This window comes from Patagioenas fasciata, chromosome 14 (genome assembly GCF_037038585.1).
Source record: "Patagioenas fasciata isolate bPatFas1 chromosome 14, bPatFas1.hap1, whole genome shotgun sequence".
Taxonomy (NCBI): Eukaryota; Metazoa; Chordata; class Aves; order Columbiformes; family Columbidae; genus Patagioenas; species Patagioenas fasciata.
In genome coordinates, this window is record NC_092533.1 from 3999518 (window position 1) to 4023237 (window position 23720).

The 23720-nt window shown below is 51.1% G+C and overlaps 2 protein-coding genes across 3 annotated transcripts; one reads left to right on the forward strand and one right to left on the reverse strand.

The window, feature by feature from the left end:
- FAF2 (Fas associated factor family member 2) lies at positions 1-16521 on the reverse strand. The gene is made up of 11 exons (XM_065848772.2): positions 15774-16521; positions 8492-8560; positions 7930-8064; positions 7143-7219; positions 5870-6008; positions 4418-4503; positions 4245-4336; positions 2684-2861; positions 1596-1767; positions 1226-1369; positions 1-772 (listed from the first exon to the last, which is right to left on the reverse strand). The coding sequence occupies exons 1-11, from the start codon at positions 15834-15836 to the stop codon at positions 590-592; spliced, it is 1338 nt and encodes a 445-aa protein (XP_065704844.1). The 5' UTR covers positions 15837-16521; the 3' UTR covers positions 1-589.
- Positions 16522-16626: 105 nt separating this feature from the next.
- Positions 16627-23711, forward strand: CLTB (clathrin light chain B). 2 transcript variants are annotated; one of them, XM_065848773.2, is made up of 6 exons: positions 16627-16914; positions 18559-18605; positions 20146-20263; positions 20526-20637; positions 21060-21113; positions 21606-23711. In XM_065848773.2, exons 1-6 carry the CDS (start codon positions 16731-16733, stop codon positions 21775-21777), a joined length of 687 nt encoding a protein of 228 aa, XP_065704845.1. In that variant the 5' UTR covers positions 16627-16730; the 3' UTR covers positions 21778-23711. The 2 variants fall into 2 exon arrangements, with proteins under 2 accessions (XP_065704845.1, XP_065704846.1); XM_065848774.2 differs by lacking the exon at positions 21060-21113 and having other exon boundaries at positions 16628-16914.
- The last annotated feature ends 9 nt before the right edge of the window (positions 23712-23720 follow it).

Below are 23720 nucleotides of genomic sequence, written 5' to 3' on the forward strand. Positions count from 1 at the left end.
TGCTAGAGGCAGAGTTTATTACACTACGCAGGCTAAGAACCCTGGGCAAGACCCCACACTGGTAAGAATTGAACCAGCTCTTTATCAAAAAGTTAATACTATAGTCAACCCCATTCTCCTTTGGTCATTACAAAGCAAGAGAAATATTAAAAGAAAGGTATTTATACACAGAGGGAAGCTGAAAAGATTTTGTCCAGCCCTTCCCCCCCACCCCATTCAGGTCTTCTGGCTGTCAGGAGCAGCACAGTATCAAATCTTCACCAGTTGTCAGGTTGTTGGGGTTTTATTATTATTGTTGTCAATAAAAGCAATAATTACCAAGAGCTGCCATTCCTGCTCCTCCCCCAGGAGGGCGGAGGGGCAACACCAGGTCCCCTCCCTCTCTGCCATCCCAGTGTAGGGGATGGCTGTGTACACGGGGGTGCAAGGACGTGCACACACTTCCTCTCGCCAGTGCACACACGCAGCACAGCTGGCACAGGCGATGTGGTCTCTGATCCCTCGTTTGTATGCAGTCTTTTTAAAAAAAATATTGTATTATAATAATAATATGAACTTCTCTTTCCATTTTGTATCTTCTGGAAAAGTGTCAATCGTCCGTGAGGTCCTGCACAAAGAGGACTTCCGTGTGGCTGAGTCCGGCCTCCTGCAGCGTGGGGGGGTTGGGCCACTCCTCTGTAGGGAGGCAGGGCAGGACGCGGCGGGGGAAGTTGGCCTCAATCTGGAACTTCTCGGGGCTTTCTTTCAAGGAGAACAAGAAGTCATGGATCACCTGGGAAAGAAGCACAGAAATAACCGCCAGCTGGGGGAGCAATGACACAGCCAGATCACACCCCCGGCATCTCACAGGGGAGTTCACCAAATTCACACCATCACCGCACTGTAGACACAAGATGTTTTCTTAGCATGTGTGAAACAGGACTTGTCACCTTCGTAGTCCAGACACTGTTTCTGGCTCTTCCTACACCATTACTTAACAGGCAGCAACAAGAGTCTCAACTTTGCAGGAGAAGCTTTTTTCCTCTAATCTCCCTCTTATAAGCTGGTGGGACCAGGTCCCAAGACACAGTCTCCTTACCCAGGAACAGCGCTGCTTGCTAAGGATCTCGGCAAAGGTCACCATTTGGCAAAGTCCAATGGAGCCAAAGCTTTGCTGAGCCACCTGGAAATCTCTTGACCCTCCTCCTTCACACTGGGAAGCGCATCAGTTCCGCCCCAAGCTCACCGTCAATGACTGTGTGAAGTGGAATCGCCGCTCCACTCTGGAATCGTTAGGCAGCTTGAAAATGATCTTAACACTCTCTGGGTCATCGGGATGTGGTTCAGGAGGAAGGCATTCAGATTTCCGCTCCTTTTCCTCCTGCAGCGTCTGCAAAGCAAGGAGGGAGCAGGAGCAATGGGCAGGCACTGAACTGACCATTATGCTTGTCCCTTGCAGCACAGCTGCTTCAGGGAGGCTTGGAGGACACTCAAGCCCTGAACAAGACAAGCAGTCCCAACCTGACAAGACAACCCTGCTGCGGGCACTGCTCCCACACAGCCTGAGCATCCAACAGGGGACACAGCACCCCCGCCAGCAGTCAGTTTGCTCTCACCTGTCGCCGCCTCTCCTCTGCTAGCTTTTGCTGCTCTACTTCCTCCTCTTTCTTCTTCTTCCTCTCTCGTTCCTCCTTCTTTTTGCGCTCCTTTTCCTGGTCTGCACGCAAGGATGCCAGATATGCCTCATCCTGCTGCTGCCTCAGGACTTGGGTTTGGTTCCTCTCTTCCCTGCAAACACGAGCAGGGAGCGGTCAGGACTAGCAGGCCCTCAAGCGAAAGCACAGGAGGCTGACAGCAGACCTGAGGGTGCAGGTACAGCCTCAAACTCACAGGAGCACACACATCAGGTAACACCTCATTTAGAGTACTACAAACTCCTAAAAGGCAAGCCAGGTCTCCACAATCCCCAGGACACAAACTGTTTCCCTAGGTTGAGTGGAAATGAACTGAACACAAAAGACTCATCACCCACTGCAGCTTGACAGGGTGGACAGAGAGCACATGAAACTGAACAGTCAAGTGGGCACTGCTCATCTCCTTCAGGCAATTCCTTACACATTTCAGAAACCAGCGACATCAAAATGTTTTACTGGGTCCCCCACAGGGACTGTGGGGCAGAGAAGGGATAGGCCGAAGACCAGAAGTTGGCGTTCTACTTTGGACACAGCCTGTGAGTCCACACAGAGCTACCAGGGGCCGGAGCTTGTGCTCTCCAGGCATTAACAGCAACACCGTCAGAATTCAGGACGGTCAGCCCAGGCAGCAACACTCGCCTACCGATGGGCTGCAGGTGCCAGCTCTGCCTGCAATGCCTCTGCTCCCACTTGGCTCCCACTGGCTGTTGTCCAAGCTTTACCTGCAAAGCTCCAGGACACTACAGGGGTGCAACTACAGTAAACCATAGAGCACTCACACCCACCTTTTAGTAGTGGGCCTGTATGGGCAACCCATCCAGCTCCCTGACCATACAGCAGCCTGAATTTATGGACTGGTGATCCCGCTGGGAAAAGGAGCCCATGGGCTGTGTTACAGAGGGGGAGACACTGACCCACCTGCCTACACAGGGTGTCTGGAAGAAGGAAGGGGGCAGAGCAGAACCTGTCTTCACAAGGTCTGTCTTACTGCAGCTCACATCAATTCATACCTTTCCAGGCGTTCAGACACCAGGTATGTCTGGTTAGCATCCATAATGAACATCAGTTGATTAATGAGGTCATCAGCCTGGATGAGGCCTTCTAGCCGGCCAACTACCGTCATTCTGCGATCCTTCAGCATAATCACAGCCAGGAATGGGTACGTGTTCTCTCGCAGAGCCTGGGAGACTGGGAAACAGGCACAAACATCACAACTGCCTCATGCAGAAAGGCCAGAAAGGGGCACTGTACACTTTCCATCACCAAGGGCCTAGGAAAGCAGCTTCCACAGCCACTGTCCTTTCCAAGGCAGAAAAGGCCTCAGGCTCCATTTTGTCAAACTAAACCCTATAAATTAACAAAGGAATGAAGTGGTTTGGAGCATAGAGACTGAGAAAGAAAAAACAAAGCTTTCAAGTAACCAGAAAGGTTCTTGAAGTAAATTGCTCTGCGTAGCCATTCAGAATGGGACAAAAAGCCCCAGGTTTAAACTACAGAAAGAGAAGCACAGGTTAAGCACAGGGAAACACTTGCTAATATTAAGGATGGCAAAGTTTGGAAGATGCTGTTATAGGGAAGATGGCACAGTGTTATCCTGGACATTTCAGGACAAGATGAGGTTGGTTGTGCCAAAGGCAGGGAATGGAGCAGATTAGGGGCTTTTAAATTTCTATTCACCTATGACTGCTGACCACCTCCATGCCACACAACTTGGAGCCATCATTACCAATGGAGCCTTCCAGACTAAATCAGAGCACCCTGTGGATTAAATGAAAGGCCACGATCCCTTTCCAGCTCTGCTTTCTAGGCTGTGACTCCAAAGCATTGCAGCAATGAAACAGCAATAAGTAAAACAGAGTCTCCTTAGAAAGCCATTCTTTCAGGGTGTTGATAGCCAATAGCTGAACTATGAAGCCAGGAATGACCCAGATTTAGTACTGGAACTCCTCACCTCTCCTGCCATGAAACAAGCAGGCTCAGAAAAGACACAGGAAGCATGAACAGAACTTTGAGAAAAGCCTCCATTTGCAGCAAAACCCTACAAAATGCTGGCAGGCCAGGTATTAACAGCTCTAGAAAGACAGTACTTAAAAGGACCTCGATGTGGATGAGAAGGAGAGACTGGGTGTGGAATGAAGATTACTGTCTTGGAAAGGGAAAGAATGCACATAATAAGTCACTCCCAGCCTCACGCATAATACAAACTAGTGTTAAGGGCACAGCTAGATACCTGTTTCTGCACTCAGTTTAGTTCCCAGCACACACTCCCCAACTCCCACCAACAATGCACTGAAAGCAGCTTGAATGTCCACAGCAAAGACACCTCACTAGGACTTCCCAGACACATATGGAACAATGCAAGATAAAAACAGAAGGTATTTCCCTGGCACCCAAACAGGCTCTCTGAGATATCACATGAAAACAAGCATGTTATTTCCCCATGCAGCCTGAAATCTTATCTGCCTGCACAAAAACCACCAACATGTTTCAAACATACAAATTTGTCAAAAAGCATTTTGTTTGTTCCAAAGACAGGAGGGAATAAGTAAAAACTGGGAGGGACACACTCACCTCTGTATCCCTCTGGTTTATTGGTTGAACAGGCCCAGAAGAGCATTCTAGTGTTTATGAGGGTGATCACCTCAGGTACGCACAGTGTATTTCTAGGGGACAGAGAAGAGATCATGTAAATGAAGCTGCATTTAAAGCACCTAAGTACCTATTTGGAAAACTCTCCTACCTACCGGCAGAATTCATCTGTGTCTTGGTGGTCATCTCCATGAAGATAAACCAACAGGAAGCGCAGCTCCCGCTTGGCATCATTCAGTGCCTTGGCATAAAAGCAGAGGAGGTAAAGTTACAGGGTCTCTAGGCAAGAGGAAAGCACCACGCACAAGACACGTGTGACACAGCTCAGCAACATTCACCCAAGGCCACTACTCAGCTCCTAGCATGGTTTTCATGAAGCAGCACTGGAGGATAAACCTGTCAGATTTTCTGACTAAATCCTCATTTAAGGGACTACAGTGGTGTTTGTTCAACACTCTTCTCAGGATGCGGCTCTGGAGAACAGTGAACACAGTGTGAAGCCAGGGAGGCAACTGTGTGGATCGACGCCCCCACAGACACCCCCAGCAGACCCATCTGGCAGCTAAGAACCCTCCTCCACCCCTCAGATCCAGAGCAGCCAGGGCTGAGCTTTCCACTCCAGCCTCTACAGGACACAATCTTCAGACCACACCAAATGAAAACACTACAAAAAGATAACTCAATAATGCTACTGCCCTCCCTGCCCAACCCCAGGCCACCGCCCCCAAAACACCAAAAACCAAACAAAAAACCCCAAATCAACAAAAAAAATCCCCCAAACAAACAACTACTTGCATCTAGAGTCTCTGGATTCCACCCACCCAAGAACACTTCTTAACAAGACCACAAGATAAGTGCACAATAGGCTCCCTGTTCTACTGGCACCAGTAGCCTAACCATTCTGTGGTTATTTAAGTTTGGATTCCAGGCAAGACAGAGGGGCCTGGAAGAGCTGTGGAGGCGGTGAGCTCCATTGCTGCAGAGCAGATACAGACTGCACATTCTTCTCTGACGCTTGGGCAGCAGCGCTGATCCAACTGTCTGCTTGGACGTGCTGCAGGAGGCACTGCCCTTGGCTAGGCTGAGAGAAGCTGCACAAGAAGCTTCCTATCAGAAGGTCCCTCTTTTACAGAGCATCATCAGCCCAGATCTAACCTGTGGAACTCTCACCTCCCATAATTTCTTCAGGGGCTCCCTCTCTCAATTTTGAGGTCCCACACCAAATCCTGGAGTTGCGTTATAAAAAAAGCCCAGGCAGTCAATCCCAATTTGCTGAGCAGAAGGACAGACTCTGGCATGCCACACCAGTTTATAAAAACAAAGGCAGGATTACAAAGAATCGCTGTTGGCTACAGAGCCATACAGACGGACAAGGAACAGTCAGAGCAGCTTTGCTTTCCAACTTTGCAGGCTTGGCATGTCATCAAGCCTGGCAGACATTGGTTTTCGAATACACTTGTTCACTAGCTCTCCATTACCATGTTACAGAGTTTGGGGACATATGCTGGGCTTTGAGAAGAAAAGTGGTTTGGCTATGTAGGCCCTGATACCATCTGGCAAAATTCCAACTCTCCATCACCCTAGAATCACCAACACGTGACACTGACCTGGCTGTAAGTTCCCTGGTAGAAGACAGGGTGCATCCTCCCATATTTTTCCTCAAACATATGAATAAACGAAATAATGTCACCCACTGGGTCAGTGACACGACTACGAGGATCAGGGCGTATAAAACGCAGAGCAAACCTAGGAAGGAAGCAAAGGACACTGGAAATGCAGCTTACTGACTTTCTGAAGAACAGGTCCCTGGCATTCAGAAGGAGGAAAAAAGTCACAGCTGAGACCCTTGAACATTTATAATCACAACCTAAACTGCCACCTGCCCCAACAGATATCACTGCCACAGAAACCCACCAGTCAAATGTTATCTCATGCCAGGCATCAGCAAGTATCTGAATTCTGTGTGATTAATGGTTTCAACATCCTCTGGAGTATCAGGCATAAGCCACACCAACAGCAGGAGGTTTGAGGAATTTAGTCAAAGTCAGAAAATTAAAAGCCACACTGTTTTGTCCAAATAACTTTGAAAACTGCACTTCTGTTATTCTAAGACTAACAACTCAGGAACACAAAGAGCTGCAGAAAGAGAACATTACACTAGGAGTCCAATGAAGAAACACCCATTCTTCTGAGGCTAAAAAAGCTTAGCTGCAAGGCAGATACCAATATTGTTTAAGTTCTATTGATGTATAGAAGTTAAACTGAACTTTGGAAAAGCCTTAAAGGGAAAGAAAAAGTAATACAATAGGGGGAACTTCTAAAACAATGCAGATGGCAGGACTGCTGCATATTTACTACCCTTCAACATTCCCATTTCTCTATTAATGCTGTAAGGAGGCAAGATGAACAAGCCCCTTCAGAGCAGTAAAGGGAAAAGAGGCAAGAGACACTAAAGGGCAAAAAGCAAAACCCAAACAGCTTGCATTTTGTCAAGTAACTTACAGGTATTAGGGCAGGTTAACCTGCAGTCCAGCCCAACAGGACACAATTCTGATCAAGTTGTTTGTCCAAGAATACTGGACACTTGGACACTGTTGTGCCCACTTTGTGTGGCACTCAAACTGTAAAACTGCATGGATGAGAATTCCAACTAAATATTTCATTTACAGAGCTGCAAGATGCTCATTTTCTGTGAAATAAGACTTATTTCTTACTAAATAGTGTAGGAATTTTACAAGACTACAGGTGAAGCCAGTCGAGCAAATAAATGGGAAATCTGCCATTAGAGCTAAAGATCCAAGTGACAGAGGTCCAGGCAAATCTAAGCTAGAGCGTGCCCTGATGCAGTCAATACATAAGTCTCCACAAAAAAGTACTTACCTAAATATATCAAGTAATGTGTAATAGGTAAATCGGAATGGAAGCATTATGAAGTAGTAACCCCATCCTAGTAGGCCCTGCAATTACAAAGAATTAGAACAGACTCTACCCACAGAACAGTCCTGCTGAAGCAGTGTGTTCATCAGCACCGCGCACATACAGGAATATTGGTGCTCTAACCATGGCAAAAGAGCTCAGCAATATTTCATGGCTTTGGACATAATGCATCAAGTTTAAGTGACTGACACAGTTCATTCAGAATTCAACGTGACATATCTGAAAACCGGCAGTAACTATTCAAGCAGCAATGCTTTTGCTCTGTGCTAATTTTCTTAACTGTAAAAAAGGATTAACAGCACTGAGTCTTACAGGTGCTCATGCAAATTTGTTTGTGAAGTATTAATGCAAGTAACTGACACTTTATTCAAGTTAACATCCCTTATTTTTGGGGGGGATGTTGTCTAAACAGAAAAAATATCACTCTGCCATAAGGAAGGGACAGTCCTTTGTTCCAACTGAACTTATAAAAAAGCTCTACTATTCCTCAGCAACACATTCTATGACACAATTAAGGTTGTCTCACACTGTGAGTTATCCCATGGAGAAAATATATCCACAGTAGTAATGGAGGCTGAAGGAACAGCTCTACATTTTGTTTTCAGAAGACAAAATATTTAGAATGGAGATAACAACATACAAAGAAAACAATCCCTTTCCCTGCTTGCAAGTTGTTGTTCACAAAGATTCACCCAAGAAGCAGGACAAAATCCAGTGTAAGATAACTTGCCCTTGGCTGTGGCCTTGAGACAACGTAGCTGTAGATCCTGTGGTCGGCTGTATTGACCTGCAATGGCCGCGATGGAGGAGGATTAAAGACACTTGGGACACCCTCTTGCTCATTTAGTCGGTCCTGTACAGCTGCCTTTGAAACAAGAAAGAACAAAGGGAGGTTTCAGACATTTAAGGATGGCAGAAAATATCTTTTTTATACTTTGGACATCAGTAGGTATTATTTCTCCACAGTGCCCAGAGCACTAGGGAAACAACTCATTACAGCCCATAACCCCCAATACTCTTGGCTGTATGGAAAACCTTCTGGCAGCCTGTGCACACACACTACGGGAAGTCACACAACATGCTCCTCAAGTGATTCTTCACAGCCATAACAACTCTGCTGTGTACTCCTGAAACCAGCTCTCCAGATGGATCAAGACACTGTTAGAGAGCTACTACTAGTGGTAAATTCTGCAGTTGACAAATTCTCACTGGTAGCCCCAGCGCTCCCCACAGAATTACTCTGTTTAATCCAGGTACTTGGAAACTGCTATGAATCTTATTTGCAGGGGTACCTCTATGTTCCAGTTGTGCTGCTCCAGTGTGTGACGACATTGGTCCATGGACTCTATGCCAGTCAAGTCCTAAAGGAAGATAAAAGCAGATGAGTGCCAGGGAAATGCTGTGTTTTTACTGTTCTATGCAACACATGAGCACAGTCAGGAGTTAGTACAACACATCACCACAACACTTTTTTTTTAAGTGCTCTGCTCTCAGTTTAAGAGTGGAGCAACCTGTGCCAACCCAAATTCACAAACACACAGGGGGCCTCAAACAGGCCTTTGCACCCTTCCAGTATCAGCCAACTCTCCGCAGCACCCAAGGGCTATTACTAAAACTGCACCAAGCCCAGACAAGAGCCTAACATAATATCACCCACAAGTTTCACTCTGGAAGGACATGCTAGGCAGATGCCCTCAAATGTCACCTCAAAGCATCTCCTTAAAAGACAGGTAATGCACTTCTGAAAACCCAAGATGACCATTACTTCACTCACTGCAAGCATAAAGAGAGACTAAAACCAAAATGATCGCACACTAATGAAGGCAGCGTTTGCCAGCATCATGGGATTCCGCAGTAAAAATCCAGCCTTACTCAGACAGGACCTGAAACAGAAAACACAGTCCAAACACGCCGGCAGACCTCACAGCCACCGAGCTCCCAAGTCAATGTTTGGGTAGGTGTATTTTAACCCCACGCCAATCAGAACTTCTCCACAAGAGATCGAACAGTATTTTTTATTACTGGAAGCCACGTCAGCACCTCTTGGAGACAAATCTTTGCTGAACATCCCCGTCACTGCACCACAAACACATCTCTTCCCACGCCACTTGCCGCCAGGTGTCTGAACAGATATTTCAGGGCTGACTATCACACCTCAGAGACAAAGCACACTCTTTCATATGAAAGCATAAAGCCACAAATGTGCTGCTGCGACCCTTTTAACAATCATCCTTTGAATCAGCCAGTGAAAGACCACCCAGGTGACACCACTAACAATTCTGGCAATTTTGAAGGAAACTATTTTTTTAAAAAAGAAAAAGAGAGTAAAAATTGTTTGTTTTTTTAATAACTGGGCAACAGAAAACAAAAAACCAGTTATACCTTCAGAAACACTTATTTAGCTTGGATACAAGATGGCAGAAACAATAACTATCACAAGCAGTGTAACAAATTTAACAAAATGTGCTAGCGATAAGGAGACACTTGAAATATGACAATTTCTCCACCAAGGTAATTCTTGACAAGAGAACTCCACAGATTCTTAATGCTTCCTGCTCTTACCAGGTGGATTTCTCTCCCAACATCTCCTTAGCCCAGAAGGGACACAGAAATCCTTCCCACGTGCTGCTACACACAGTGACAGGAGGAGCCTGCTGACCTGCAGAGGTTCTGTGAGCTGAACCACACGAGAGCCTGGTCCCCTACCTGCTGCTTCCACACACGCTTCTCCCAGCACCTGAGGAGATCTCGGCCGCGCAGGAGTTTGGCCAAGGGCAGGGAACTCCTGCTCCCCGTGTCTGTCCCACAGAGTGCAGCTCTTCTGCAGGTTGCAGCTGATGATGATTGCAAACAGAGCAGTGACTTGAAACAAATCCCTGCGCATGGTTTCTATTACACCTCGCGATTCAATCCATTGCTACCAATCCTTTTTCATTCTGCTGCTCATCTCCCCATTTCCCACTTCATTTAAAAGACCCTGAAGCCATCTCAACAAGCTGACCATTTAGGAATGCATGGATTTAATTTTACTGGAGAAGGACTGTGCATCTCTGCCCTTCCCTGCCCCCATTCATACATTCCACATGCTATTTCCACCCGAGTCACACTGTGGACAAACACCCCATTCAATCTCTGAGCTCAGTTCAAAGTTTTGAGCATTTCTTGGCTTCTCATGATGCCTCCACAGATTGCTGCTTTCTCATCTTCACTGTACTGTACAGAACCAGACTGTTCTAAGCATTGCTGACATTAACTATGTGATTACAGTTGCTCAGAAAAAAAAGCACTTCAAGTCACTGCCCAGTGGTGTACAAATATTTATTAAAAAGTAAGTCTGCAGCAAGCCTTCCAAGACAGCACTACAGAAGTAAATTTCATAGAAGACATGAAGCTCAGTGAACTCGGCTGTTGCTGCCAGAACACCTTGGTTCATCACTTGGCTTCACCATCGTGTTTTAATTTGACTACCTTTCTTTAAAAGATGTGTTTCACTGAGTAAAACTTAGGTCTTGTATTCTGACTTCACTCCCAACAGAAGGCCCTTCACTGTCCTTTTAGAAGGACATCTTAAAAGGCACCTGCAATTTACTCAATTATTTGATTTTACAATGGAGTTACCATCTGTGTATTCCAGAGCTTTGAAAGTCTTCTGATCATCATTCCTTAACACCCTGGAAATTCTGCCAGTGTTTGCAAAATTTACGAGACTCAAACTCATTCACACCTTTGTCTCTAAATGTCTGGATAGTGGCTCAGCACTAATAACAGCGCTTCGCAACTGAACATTCCCTCCTTTTTGAATTATGCAAAATGCTTGAGCAGTTTTAGGTCAGAAAGCAGCACCAAACAGGCACGCAGAACTATTGAAAAGCATTTAATGAGCACTGAATCACTGCAGCATTTGCAAGACCTACCCAGCCCCACAGAGAAAGACCAAGGGCTGGCCAACATCCCCCTTCCCAACAGCCATGCTGCCGGTCACATCTTCAAGTCTTCTATGACAGCACTTCTCCGTGGAGGTCAATCTACTTTTTTTCTTAGCATTTTAATACAGTTACTCCCAACAGGGAACAGAAGTGACAAAACCACCCTAGCAGCACCGTGCTGAGTGCTCACACCACTCTTCTGATCAATGAAGCTGCACAATTAAACATGGCAGGAAAAATAAATTGCCTGTGTAAAGGCAGCTGTTAAAACTGGACACCTTTGTGAATGTTACTTTGACCTGCTCCAAAAGGCAGATGCTGCAGTTCCAGGATGGTCGGGAAGCCACGCAGGGGTTCAGAACAACTTCACTCGGTGTGAGAACCATGGGAAGGCAGCTCAGCTGTCAGTTCAGACAAGATTTGCTGCTAAACATCAAAACTGTTCATTATTGCTCCCAACAATCATTTCTACTGTTATTTCAGCACCTTCTACAGCTACTGTTCCACCTTAGGTCACATAAACAGATGAGAAACCTGAAACATCACATCATTCTACTGCACCAGCTCTATTATTTCTGCTGAATCTCGCAACTATTCTGCAAACTGGGTTATTCACACACCAGACAAATAAACATGTTCCTGGTATCATTAAGGCTAAGAGAACAAACACCATCTTCAAACCAGTCACTAACTATTCATACTAGTTTCCTGCTGACTGCAGTCTATCACAAACTGCCTCAGAGAGCATACATCTTAAACATAATAGATAAGCTTTAGTCAAAAATAAAATTATTCCCATTAAATTAGCACCCTCAAACCTTCACATGAATGTAGATCCACACTCAAGACAGTGGATAATATTTAGAAAACAAAATATTCAGTGCTACAAAAGCCAAGAAAATTCAACATTGCCTTCTAAAGCACCACTCAAAGCAGAGTACTGTACACAACAAAACTGCTGTTGGATAGAATTATTTGCATCTCTTACCTTTGAGATTGCTCAGGATGCAAAAAATCTTCTCAATACTGAAGTAGCAAAAAGTGCAATTCCACACTTCAAAGGCAGAAAGAAATGCCTTGGGGTAGAAAAAGGCTGTAAACTGGACTTATGAATTGTTCCCTCTGCAGATACACTTGTATGTTGAAACTCAGTGTAAGAGATGCAAAGCCCCAGGACTGTAACTGGCACTGCTCTTATTCCCAACCCACCACCAAATTCCAGGGAATTATGTTTCCAAGGATAAATAACATCTGACTTCAGGCAGCAAAAAAGGCTTCACCAAGAGCTTCTCTTTGCATATTACAGCAAATGCCTTCAGGAGGGTTCTGATCAATACACAATGCACTGAGCAAGGAAGGGTACCTGGGATTTCTTGTTTCTTCCACCCTCTTTAAACGAGAGATGTTTTCAGTCCTGAGCATTTTGTTTTCCCTAGTTGAAGTTCAAAACGGTATAATGAGTGCTAACTTCTTCCTTGGCAAATAACACTCCAGTACTCCATATCAGCATATTATAACTACATTAGACATCAGCCCAAGTGTAATGGGCACAGATCAATAACAAGATCCTACAAAAGCTGCTTTGCTGTTTCTTCCATCTCCCAAATGGAACAGTATCTCCACAGCTTTCTTAAGCTGCTCACATCAAGTTTCTCTCTACAGATGTCAAGACAGCCAAGTCTTGACAGATGAAAAATTTAGATGCTTTTATTCATTTACATTAGCCAATGTTTCAGCAGCAAACGGGAGGCTGAAAGCACGCAAGAGTGCTTTGTTGCTTTTATTTCAAGTTTAGCCCAATTACCTCTCCATATTGGTACTATTTTTTTCTTCCATTAACCTGCCACAGCAGGGTTGCAGACAACTCTCCTGTTACAGCTCTGTCAGTAGAAACAGAACCGCGACTTCTACTGTTCTGCCAGCAGAGTCGTTTATATGAGTGCTACCAAAACACATAAAGCAAATGGCAGTGGAATTAATGCAAAGCATGTATTAAAACTGTAACCCCGACAGCTGGGCCACAAACAGCACTGCAGGCACTCACCTCTCTACCTTGGAAGGAGCAATTTCCAGTAGAAACAGGATAAACAGTGAAGGGCAACAACATCTTCACCCAGAGCAGCTGTTTGCTGGGTGAACAGCACTCTACAGCTCAGTGCTTTCCTTCTGGCTCTCCTGTTCACTGTGACACTACCAGGGGCCTTCTGCTCTTGTTCACCTCATCTTTGTTATCCCCATTCCCTTCTTTCCCAGCCCGTTCTCCTGCCTCATTCACACTGCCATGGCACCTTTTGTGGAAGCACAATGCCTTGCACCACTGAGTACTGTACAAATCACTTATGAAGGATCTTCACAACTAAAGTGTAAAGCTACATTTGAAAACATTTAAGCATTTCCTGCAAAGACAGCAGGAATCCTTTAAATGTTTACAAGCTAACTGGAACAGAGTTTTGCAACAACAGCAATGTACAAATGATTTGAATGAGATTTAGTCATCCTTTCCAAACAGCAAATGCTATTTAACAGGGGCCAGCTAAAGCAAGGGTGTCAAACTAATTTTCACTGGGGGCCACATAAGCATTGTGGTTGCCTTCAAAGGAGTAGTTACATTTATACAGTCCTAAAATTACATTCGGCCCTTTGAAGGCAACCACAAAGCTGATGTGACCCCCAGTGAAAATGAGTTTGACAAGCCTGAGCTAAAGGAAACAAAAAAAATGTTTTCCAGGTGGACTGATTCAGACAGATTAACTCTCATTTCAAATGAACAAGCAGGACCACACACCTGAGCTTCTTTCAGCCAGGTGCAAGGTACCAAAGAAGGACTCACCAGTGAGGTCTGTCAGCAACCCAGCCCTGGTGAACAGCTAATCCCATACACCCAAGGGGTGTATGAGAAGATCCTGGTATCAAAGCCTCCTGGACTACAGATCTCACATTGAACTCCGGACAGTAACTGTTTTCTAACTGAAAATCTTCTTTATAGTCTAAGGAGCATTTCCCTCTGCTTCAAATAAGGGTTCAACAGGCAGCTGGACTAAAAGCTGAATCCCTGAACTTCTGACCCCTCCAGCCCCCAGCCTGCTGCTCATAGCAACACCAGGTAGCATTAGGAAACACAATTCTTTCATTTCACAGCTGCCCACAGGGTTTTGAAAATGGCAACAAGGACACTGATGAGTGCAGCTGGTCCTATCTGTCCAGATTCTGTAGATTAATAAGTACTACAATGGGAGAATGGGAGCCAAAGGACAGCTTGTGCAGATATATGTGCAGCATAAGGCAACAGCTTAAACCTCACATACTTACCATGGAAACTGTAGCACTGGGAAAGCAACTGTTAACATTGCTCTGCCACCTTTGTCTGTAAGCTAAGATTGCCCAGCCAGCCTAATCTGCAGTAAAGATTTAGAGGTGATACCTGTAAAAAAAGTTTCCTCATAGTTACAGTCATGGAGAAACGCTGCAGGACATTAATTACTTCAGGGGATTGTTGAATCCTCCTGGCTCAGAGATGAAGGCTTGGCAAGTATCTGTCTGGAACGATGAGGAACACCTGCTGTTATCTCAGCTGTAGAAGGCAGTGCTGGATGCCTCTCTAGTGCCTTTAAGCCCTATCATCCTACAGTTATATCACACCAAAAAATGCAAAGCACAATCTTAGAGAGATGAATATGAAGCAACAAAATCAGACAAACCACTCTTGAAAGTAATATTGTATTTATAAAACAGCTCTGCAATCCAAGGAACACCACATGACACCCTACAATTCAGAGAACAAACCCAAGACACCTGAAGACAGTTTTCATCAGCCAGCACATTCAATTACTTCTCACTCAGCAGCCCTAAGTATTTCAACTTCACAGCAATGTTTTCTCCACAAAAAGTCACATCTACAGGTTTTTGGTTTTGTTTTTTTTTTTTTTTTTTTTTCATAATTCAGTTACTGCACAGCCTCAAGGCCCTGGCAAAATAGAGGTTAAGTGACCCAGCCCATGTTATGCTGCAGAGAGATTAGATCACTACAGTCCCCAGTGGCCTCCCCCCAACAGGCACTACTAAACACTGAGGGTTAGAAACAATTTTCTGAAAAAACACATTCCATAGAAACCCACTGGTTAACCCTCCCACAACACCAGGAAAGGATCTCCCATTCATCACTAACGACAACAGAGTGATTTTTTGTTCAGGCTATCTAATTAAAATGGCCGTGACTTACTGAGGAGTTTTTACCCCGTACAGAGGTAATGAGGTTTATTCAATAGTCACTTCCTGCCTCCCCAATTAGTGAGGACAGACACCATTCCTAATGGAGTGCTCGGAGCATACATAGTAGGGACCGGCCTCTCAGCGAGGCCCCAGCCCGGCGAGCCCCAGCCCCGTACAGGAGCTTCCCTCGCCCCCTCAAGAGCCAGGAGCACGGGCCTCTCTCCTCTCGGACCCTACTCAGGCCCGGCCCGACACTCCGCCCCGCCGAGCCAGCTCCAGGCGAGGCCTGTCCCAGTTCTCAGGGACCCCCGCGCTCCCCGGCGCGGCACAGGCCGGCAGGGCCCGAGCGCCGATGCGACGGACCAGCCCAGCCCGTTCCGTGCCCGTGCGCCGCCTCTACCGCTCCCGCTGGCCGGCACGGGCCTCCCCAACGCGGCACCTGAAACTGCAGCAGCTTCTCGGTCTGCTCCGCCGTCAGCTCCCGCTCCTCAGGCGCCGCCATTTTCCTGCCGCCTCTGACCCGCCGCTCCGTCACTCTCCGGAACTGACGTCTCCCGCCCGCACTTCCGCCTCAGCTCTACAGCGCGAGGCGCCCCAACGAAGCCAACGGCCGTTTATTGACCGCGACCGGAAATGCTCGAGCACGTTCCGGAGAAAGCCGAAGTGTTCTCGGGCCTCTCCGGAAGTGCTTGGATCTCACTAACGGCTCGCGTCGCTCTCGGGTGTTCCCGATGGGCGCACGAAGAGTTCCGAAGTGTGCCGAAAGTCGCTCGGGCGTTTCCGGAGCTGGCCAGGGGAGGGGGCTGCCTTTGGCTGTGAGAGCAGGGGGGAAGCCATGGAGGCCCTCGGGAGCCAGTTGGGCTGCGTGTCCCCGGGCGGCTTGTCTGCCACCGGGTGGGTCCTGCTCGGCCACCTCCCGTCCCGCCGGCTCGCCCGGCCACCGGCGGCGGCTCCACCCAAGATGGCGGCGGAAGCGGGCGCCAGCCAAGATGGTGGCTGGGGGCGGTGTAGGGGGGAACGCCCGCTCCCGCCCCGGAGAGCTACGAGTGCGCGCGTGGGTGGGGACGGTGCCCCGGGACCACGGGCTTGCGAGCCTCGAGTGAGGCGACCGGGCAGCCCTGGTCCCACATGCCCGCGACGGGGTCGCGCCCGGTCCGCCTCCCGCACACCGACGCGGGGACCGCGCTGCGGCTCGGCCCGCGCTGGCGGAGCGCTGGGGGGCGGGGAGCGGGACGCGCGCAGCGGGGCCGCCCCGCCGCTGATGTCAGCGCGGCCGCCCCGCCCGCTGCCGCCGCCGCAGTGACAGCTCCGCCCGGGCCCAGTCCAGCCCGGCCCAGCCAAGCCCAGCCCAGCTGAGCCGCGCAGCCGGAGCGGGAGCGGGGCGGGCGGGCCGGCCATGGCCGACGATTTCGGCTTCTTTTCCTCGTCTGAGGGGGCCGGCGCCGAGGAGGACCCGGCCGCCGCCTTCCTGGCCCAGCAGGAGAGCGAGATCGCGGGCATCGAGAACGATGAGGGCTTCGGGCCGACCGATGGTGAATCGGCCGCCGCCTCGGCCGGGCAGGCGGCCCCGCCGGAACAGGGTGAGCGCCGCGCGGGGCGGGCGCGGCCGCGGCCCCGGTGGAGGCGTGGATGGGGACTGTGTCCCCTCTGGCCCCCAGGGCGGGGAGAGCCCCCCCAGCCTGCACCCTCCGCGTGATTTGGGTTCCCCGTGGGATGCGCAGTATTCCCAGCGCGTGATGGGGTCCGTGCTGCACCCCAGTGGGCAGGTGACGTGGTTCCCCTGTGGACCCACCTACATCCCAGCGAGGACTGGCCAGGGCCTGTGTTTCGTCTCAAAGGGCTCAATGTCTCAGCCTCAGGATGGGGGGTGAATCCTGAGCTGGGACTTGCCAGCTGTGGGGCGATTCCTCCCCCATGAGCTCAGGCTGGGTTCCCTGGGCTGGATGGAGCCCCATCTTCATGTCTCAGTGCCCCAGGCTAGGGCAGTGTGAGAGGCATCTGGGCAGACCAGAGGAGCAATGACAACTGTGTCACTGTCCCCACAGACAAGAGAGCCCTTCAGGGTGCAGAATGGAAGGCGTTTTCATTGTGGACATCGTGGTCCCAGGCCCTTCAGGTAGAAGGTGCTGATGCTGATCTCTTGCCTCCAGTTTCAGGGGCATTGGTAGACAGCAGGGGCTCAGGGCCTGCTCTCCGCAGGGACACAGGGACGCTGCTGCCACAGCACTCTGTCTCCTTCCCCTAACCCAGGCCCATGAGGCCTCCTCGTACTGGCCACGGAGCAGTGGTTTCACCCCTGCGCACAGGGCTGCGGGGGCAGAGCTGGGCCCGGGGATGTGTTGGCAGCCACGGTGATAAATGCAGCCAGACAGGCTGGAGCTGGGTGTAGTCAGAGCTGCACCACGGGGGTGAGCACCACGGGGATGGTTGCTTGCCTGAGCTGCGCTGTGGAAGCCCTGTGGTCGTCTCTGGGGAGAGGTCAGAGCCTGGAGCCTGCTCCTTCAAAGCCTTTTCTCTCCCAGCAGCAGAGAACCCCGTGTGTGGCCCTGGCGTGCAGCTCTCAGTGTTCTCTGGGGCTTTGGGGCAGAAGAGGCTGTACCCCAGCCATGGGTATCAGTGGCGCTTCATTCCCAGCCCTAACCTTGCAGCTCAGCCCAGAGGCACCCCCCAGGGGTGCTCTCAAGGAGCATGGTGTGCATGCCTGCCCCCCTCATCTTCTGGAGCACACTGCAGTGTTCCTGGGAGCCCTGTCCCTGTTGGGGTTGCTTTCCTGTCACAACCCAGTGCTGTTGGGCACTCAGCCCACAGGTTCTGGGTCACCTGTCTGTGTCCATTGGCAGCCTCTGCCTGGCCACTTGTGGATTGAGGTTGGTCATGTTGTCTCTCTACAGTCAGAGCACTTGCCTGTGTCCAGTCTTGTGCCTGAAACAGTTTCCCTAATCCTCAGATAAGATAAAACACCAGTGAAAATGCCATAAATACAGAAAGACCCAGAGAGGCTGTCTGGGAGAGAGAGAGGTGCTGGCTGAATCCCATCAAGGACAGGAGATCACGGGGCTGGCCCACTTGTGTGGAGCTATTGTGGGTGGGTGTGCTGGGCTGGAAACGGCACAGCCACATCCCCCAGGTACTAACTTGCTTTATTTTCCATCAACACCAACCCGTCTGGGATCACCTGCAGCTGCCATAGTTGTGTTTCTCCTTCTCTCTTCTTTTTTCTCTAGCTGGTTTCCAGAATGGAGGAGCCACTGTCAATGGAGATGTCTTTCAGGTGAGAGCTTGGCCCCTTGCCCAGGCCCATGAGTACCAAGCAGGATTGGGTGGGTATGGGGCCAGCAGACTGTGGCTCTGCCCCCAGGATTGACTGGAATTTGCCATCCAGCCCCAGAACAGCTGTGGCGTTCCTGGAAAGGTCTGGATCTCAGGCAGGCAGTCCTGGCTGCTCCATCTCACCCGTCTTTGAAGAGAAGATGGGTCCCGCCTGACATGACCTGCACCAAATCTGTTTACAGGTGACCTGTGCCCTGAGGAAGTGCTTGAGCCCTAAGAGCAGATGACAGATCCTCCATTCCTCACAAAAGTCCCCTCTCTCCAGCCTCATTAGCTCCTGGAGGCCTTCGGGCAGTCAGGAGCATCTCTGGGCAGAGGCCAGAGCCAGGAAGGGGCTGCCACAGGACACTCACTCTGCTGTGTGGCAGCACCTCCCATTAAACCTCCTTGTGGCTCCCTGTGGCCCAGGGTGTTTTGTGGGGCCCACCTGCCTGAGTCTGTGTGAGCCCAAAGCCCAGCTCTGCTGCCTATAGGAGGAGCTGTGCCAGTGTCTGACAAGCCCTTCGCCCTACTCAGCACCCAACAGAGTGGCACATGCATTGCCAGTGACTGGTTTGTAGGATGATAATCACATTAGGGATGAGGCAGACTTAATTAGATTGAGGATCTGGGAGGAGAGCCGTAATTCCATTGCTGAGCTCCGTGTTGAGCCAGGTGTCCCAGCCAGCGGAGGGTGTTAGGAGAGGTGCTGAGCCACAGAATCGCAGGGTGGTTGGAGTGGGAAGGGACCTCTGGAGATCATCCGGTCCAACCCACCTGCTAAAGCAAGTTCACCAGAGCAGATTGCACGGGAATGTGTCCAGGTGGGTTTGAATGTCTCTGGAGAAGGAGACTCCACAACCTTTCTGGGCAGCCTGTTCCAGGCTCTGGCACCCTCAAAGTAAAAAAGATTCTCCTCACATTCAGATGGAACCTCCTGTGTTTCAGTCTGTGCCCATTGCCCCTCACTCTGTCGTTGGGCACCACTGAACAGAGTCTGGTCCCTCCTCTGACACCCACTCTTGAGATATTTATAAACATTGATGAGATCCCCTCTCAGCTTCTCCTCTCCAGCTGAACAGATCCTCAGGCCCTGTCTCTCGCCTGGGCGCTCCCCAGCTGTCGCAGCTGAGCTCATAACAGTGCTCAATCCTGGGGCTCCCTCACCCCAAGTCAGGGCCAGCAAAACCCAGTGCTGGTGATGAGCATGTCACAAAGCTGGTGGCTGTCCTCTGCTGTGGGGCTGCCCAGAGGACATGGGAGCTGTGTTGGCAGCCAGCAGCAAGTCAAGTCAAGGAAGGAAACTCTGGGGTCTGAAGCTGGGACAGCAGCGTGAGCAGTGCTTTGAGGACACTGTCCCAGATGTCCCAGGCTGTCACCTTCTCTGCCTCCTATCTTGGTTTGTTTGAGTGCTGGGAGTGTGGAGTCCTGCCCTGCTGCCAGCCCTCCGAGGTGGCTGGGCTGTGGGGATAGCTGGTGCTGATGATGCTCCTGTCCTGCAGGAGTCCAACGGCCCCACGGATGCCTACGCAGCCATAGCCAAGGCTGACCGGCTGACCCAGGAACCTGAGAGCATCCGCAAGTGGAGGGAGGAGCAGAAGAAGCGCCTGGAGGAGCTGGGTGAGACCCGAGGCTGTGTGTGCCCATGCTTGTGGCACCTCGCGATGTGGCAGTTGGGGTGCTTCACCTGGCAATGATCCTGCTCATCCCAGAGAGGTGTCTTGTGCCATGCAGGGGCCCCTGCCAAAGATCTGCTGTCCTTGGGACAGTGACACTTTTCAGATAGTACTCTGGTGGGGACTGGGGACAGGCCCGAGGGGCTGCTCAGCAGACCCAGTGGGCACCAGTGTGGCTGATGGGGTTTGTGTCACCCTGGCCTTAGATGCGGCATCAAAGGTGACTGAGCAGGAATGGCGTGAGAAGGCCAAGAAGGACCTGGAGGAGTGGAACCTGCGTCAGAATGAGCAAATGGAGAAGAACCGAGCAAACAACAGGTATGTCGGGGTCAGCATGGCTGCAAGGGCTGTGACAGGAGCTGCTGTGCAGCCAGATCTGCCTTCCTGGGATGTCTGGAGGCCTCTGTCCTCAGAGTGGGGCCCAGACCTGCGGGGACAGAGCTTTGCCAGGCGAGGGGAGGGCCCCAGGGCTTTCAGTGGCTCCAGTGGCTGTGCAGAGCGTTGGCTGGGACCACACTGGGATCGCAGTGGGATCTCACACAGGCCTGGCATCAGGACAGGGTTGGGGCAGTGTCTGTGCAGCCTTGCCATCATCAGCAGGTTTTCTTGGTGCCGTGTATGCTGTGAGGCGCGGGTCGCGCTCCATGGGAGGACTCTAACCTCCTCTCTGTTTCTCTCTTTCTAACCCTCTGCCTGCCTGTCCGCTCTGCGCTCTCTCTCTGTCTGTGCCTGGGGGCTAGGATCGCTGACAAAGCCTTTTACCAGCAGCCGGACGCCGATGTGATTGGCTACGTGTATGTGCCTCTTACAGACTGCATCCTGCCCCACAGGGGCTGGGGGTCCTGGCCCCAGAACGGGCTGCTCAGCCAAGGGAAGGGGGGGTGCTGGGAGGTACTGGGCCCTGGTGAAGTCCCGGAGAGAGGATGCTGCAGCTGAACATCTCCAAATGGTGGGGTCTTATGAGACAAGTGGAGCTCCTGGAAATTCCCCTGTGAAGGCTGGTTGAAGGGGCAAAGCTTTGGGATCTTACGCCTTTTGGGGAACAGCTCTGGGGACAGAGAAGTCTTGGGAGCAGGCAGACACCCCCATGCCCCTCGATGAATGATGTCTTGCATGAATGCAGCCAACAGCAGCCCTGAGAATCGTAGGTCTCTGGATTCCGGAGGACACTGAGCTCATTGGCTTGAGCAAGGGGACAGGAGGTGGGGACTTGAGGGGTTCCCAGGCAGAGGGGAGGGTTTCCTTGGAAAGAGTTCTGCCAGTGACAACCCTCAACTTCTCTGCAGGGCCTCGGAGGAAGCATTCCTGAAGGAGTCCAAGGAGGAAACCCCGGGCTCCGAGTGGGAGAAGGTGGCCCAGCTCTGTGATTTCAACCCCAAGAGTAGCAAGCAGAGCAAGGATGTCTCACGGATGCGCTCGGTGCTCATCTCCCTCAAACAGACGCCCCTGTCCCGCTAGAGCCGTGAGCACAGCAGAGCACGGCCAGGCTCACCCCGCCCGGCAGCTTCGCGGGGCCAGCCCAGGAAGGGCCTCCCCTGTCTGTCCCCTGCTCCGTGCTCTGCGCCTCGGCTGGGCTCGAGTCACTGGTTGTAACTCTCCCCACGGTTTTCCTTTGCTTAAAAGGTGCATTGGTCTCTTTTTACACTTATTTATTACGGTGGCATCTCCCCGGGAAGCGACACTGGGTGGAAGAGCTGAATTAGTGGGAGCTTGTGCCCAGGGGGCTGGCTCAGTGAGAGGGGGAACATCTCACCCGCTGTTCCCCACCTCACCCCTGTGCTGGGAATAAACCTGCCCGTGGCTGTCCTGGCAGCCCCATGTCTGGTCTGGGTCCCAGCCCTGAGGCAGCGATCCCAGTGGGAGCCCGGGCTGTTGTCCGCTTTCCATGCGGGGCTTAGAGCTGGTATGGGGCTGGGAGGGTGAAGAAACGGCCCTGACCCAGCTCTGCACCACAAGGTCCTGCGGGGAACACGGCTGCAGCATGACGCTGCTGGGCTAGTGGGGACTGAGGAGTGTGAGTGCGGGCACCTGGGCAGGACCAGGACCGCCAGTTGTTGCCCCAAGCCCAGGAGAACTCTCCCCAGCCTGGCTGTGCACCCCAGAAAGCTGTCAGGGCTCCAGGCAGCAGTTGCAGTGTCCACATACTACCTGTCCTGTGGGGCTGCAGGTGCTGGGCAGCACAGTGGTGCAGGGTGCTGGAAAGGGGCCATGGCATGAGCGTGCAGAATGTTTTCTGTCCCTCCCCCAAGGCCACCAGCGGTTTGCAATGTGGGGTGTCACACTTTGGGAGCCCTTGTCTCTGCTCCGCTCCTTCCCCTGCTACTAGGGTGGGAGATGGAGGCTGTGTGGTTGCAAGGACGGATGTAGGAAGGTCCAGCGGCTTGTGGGGTGGATTTGAAGGCTCCAGCTCCCTAACCCAGGGGCCCAGAGCATAACTGGGCAGAGTTCTGGTGCTGAGGCTCCTGCTGTCCCTGGAGAACAACCTGCACATCTGTCTGCAGCTGCTCTGTGGCTTCTCTCTGGTCTGTGCTGGATTTGCACACCTAAGGCAGCAGAGTGAGATGCCTCAGTCCCGCTCCCCTCCATTCAAGGCACACGCTTTGCAGTCCAAACACCATCTTTCCTCTGCTTGGCAGGGCTGACACCAGCCCCTCCAGCTTGGAGGCTCAGCCCAGGAAACCTGCACAACTCCTGGCCAGCAGGAGAGCAGCAGCCTGAAGCTTGTGCCCTGGCTCCGGCTCACCGGAGGCTTGGGAAGGGCTTGCAGTGGTGGGACATGGAGCAGGGCCCACAAAACATCTGCTTGAGCCTTGCTGCAGAGCCCTGCTCAGCCAAAAAGTAGGCAGCGCTCTCCTGCCCTGCAGCTATGGCTCTGCGAGTCAGGAAGGTTACCTGTACTGCCACTGCAGCCCTTGTGGGGTGACCGGACACCTCAGCTCTGGGCACAGGCTCAGCGAGGGGCTAGAAAGAGAAATGGGCATGCAGGGAGTCACTGGCTGCTGTTTGCTGGGATTGTGCCCCCTTGTCCATAGGGCCAATCACTCCTACCACGTCCCACTGTGCTCCAGCACATGTAGGCAGCTCTGCCGTGGTGCGGGATGGACCCTGATGCAGGATCCCTTGGGACCCGGCTGCCTGCCTCTGCCTTTCATTGTGGAACAGTGGGAAGTGCCTCTGGCTGCTTCCTGGGGTCAGGGACCACGCTGTGCTCTGTCCTTCCAGCCCCCACAGGCAGCCAGGCCCCTGGGTCCCAGAGCTGCCGTGCACCCCATGTCAGGCAGGGACAGCAAGTTCCCGGAGAGCCATGCCCACAGCTGTTCTACATCCCCTCGGCTTTGGTATCTGTGACTGTTCAAATTACCTGTTACAATAAACTGACATCTCCAACCCTATGGGCCACT

Bases quoted from the DNA above. Each gene is read 5' to 3' on its own strand.
- FAF2 (XM_065848772.2), bottom strand. From the start codon at position 15,836: ATGGCGGCGCCTGAGGAGCGGGAGCTGACGGCGGAGCAGACCGAGAAG. The intron at 4,337-4,417 runs GTAGGTAGGAGA...TCTGTCCCCTAG, and splicing joins GACACAGATGAATTCTGCCG to AAATACACTGTGCGTACCTG. The intron at 773-1,225 runs GTGAGCTTGGGG...CTTCTTTCCCAG, and splicing joins ACTTCACACAGTCATTGACG to GTGATCCATGACTTCTTGTT.
- CLTB (XM_065848773.2), top strand. From the start codon at position 16,731: ATGGCCGACGATTTCGGCTTCTTTTCCTCGTCTGAGGGGGCCGGCGCC. The intron at 16,915-18,558 runs GTGAGCGCCGCG...TTTTTTCTCTAG, and splicing joins GGCGGCCCCGCCGGAACAGG to CTGGTTTCCAGAATGGAGGA. The intron at 21,114-21,605 runs GTATGTGCCTCT...ACTTCTCTGCAG, and splicing joins GCCGATGTGATTGGCTACGT to GGCCTCGGAGGAAGCATTCC.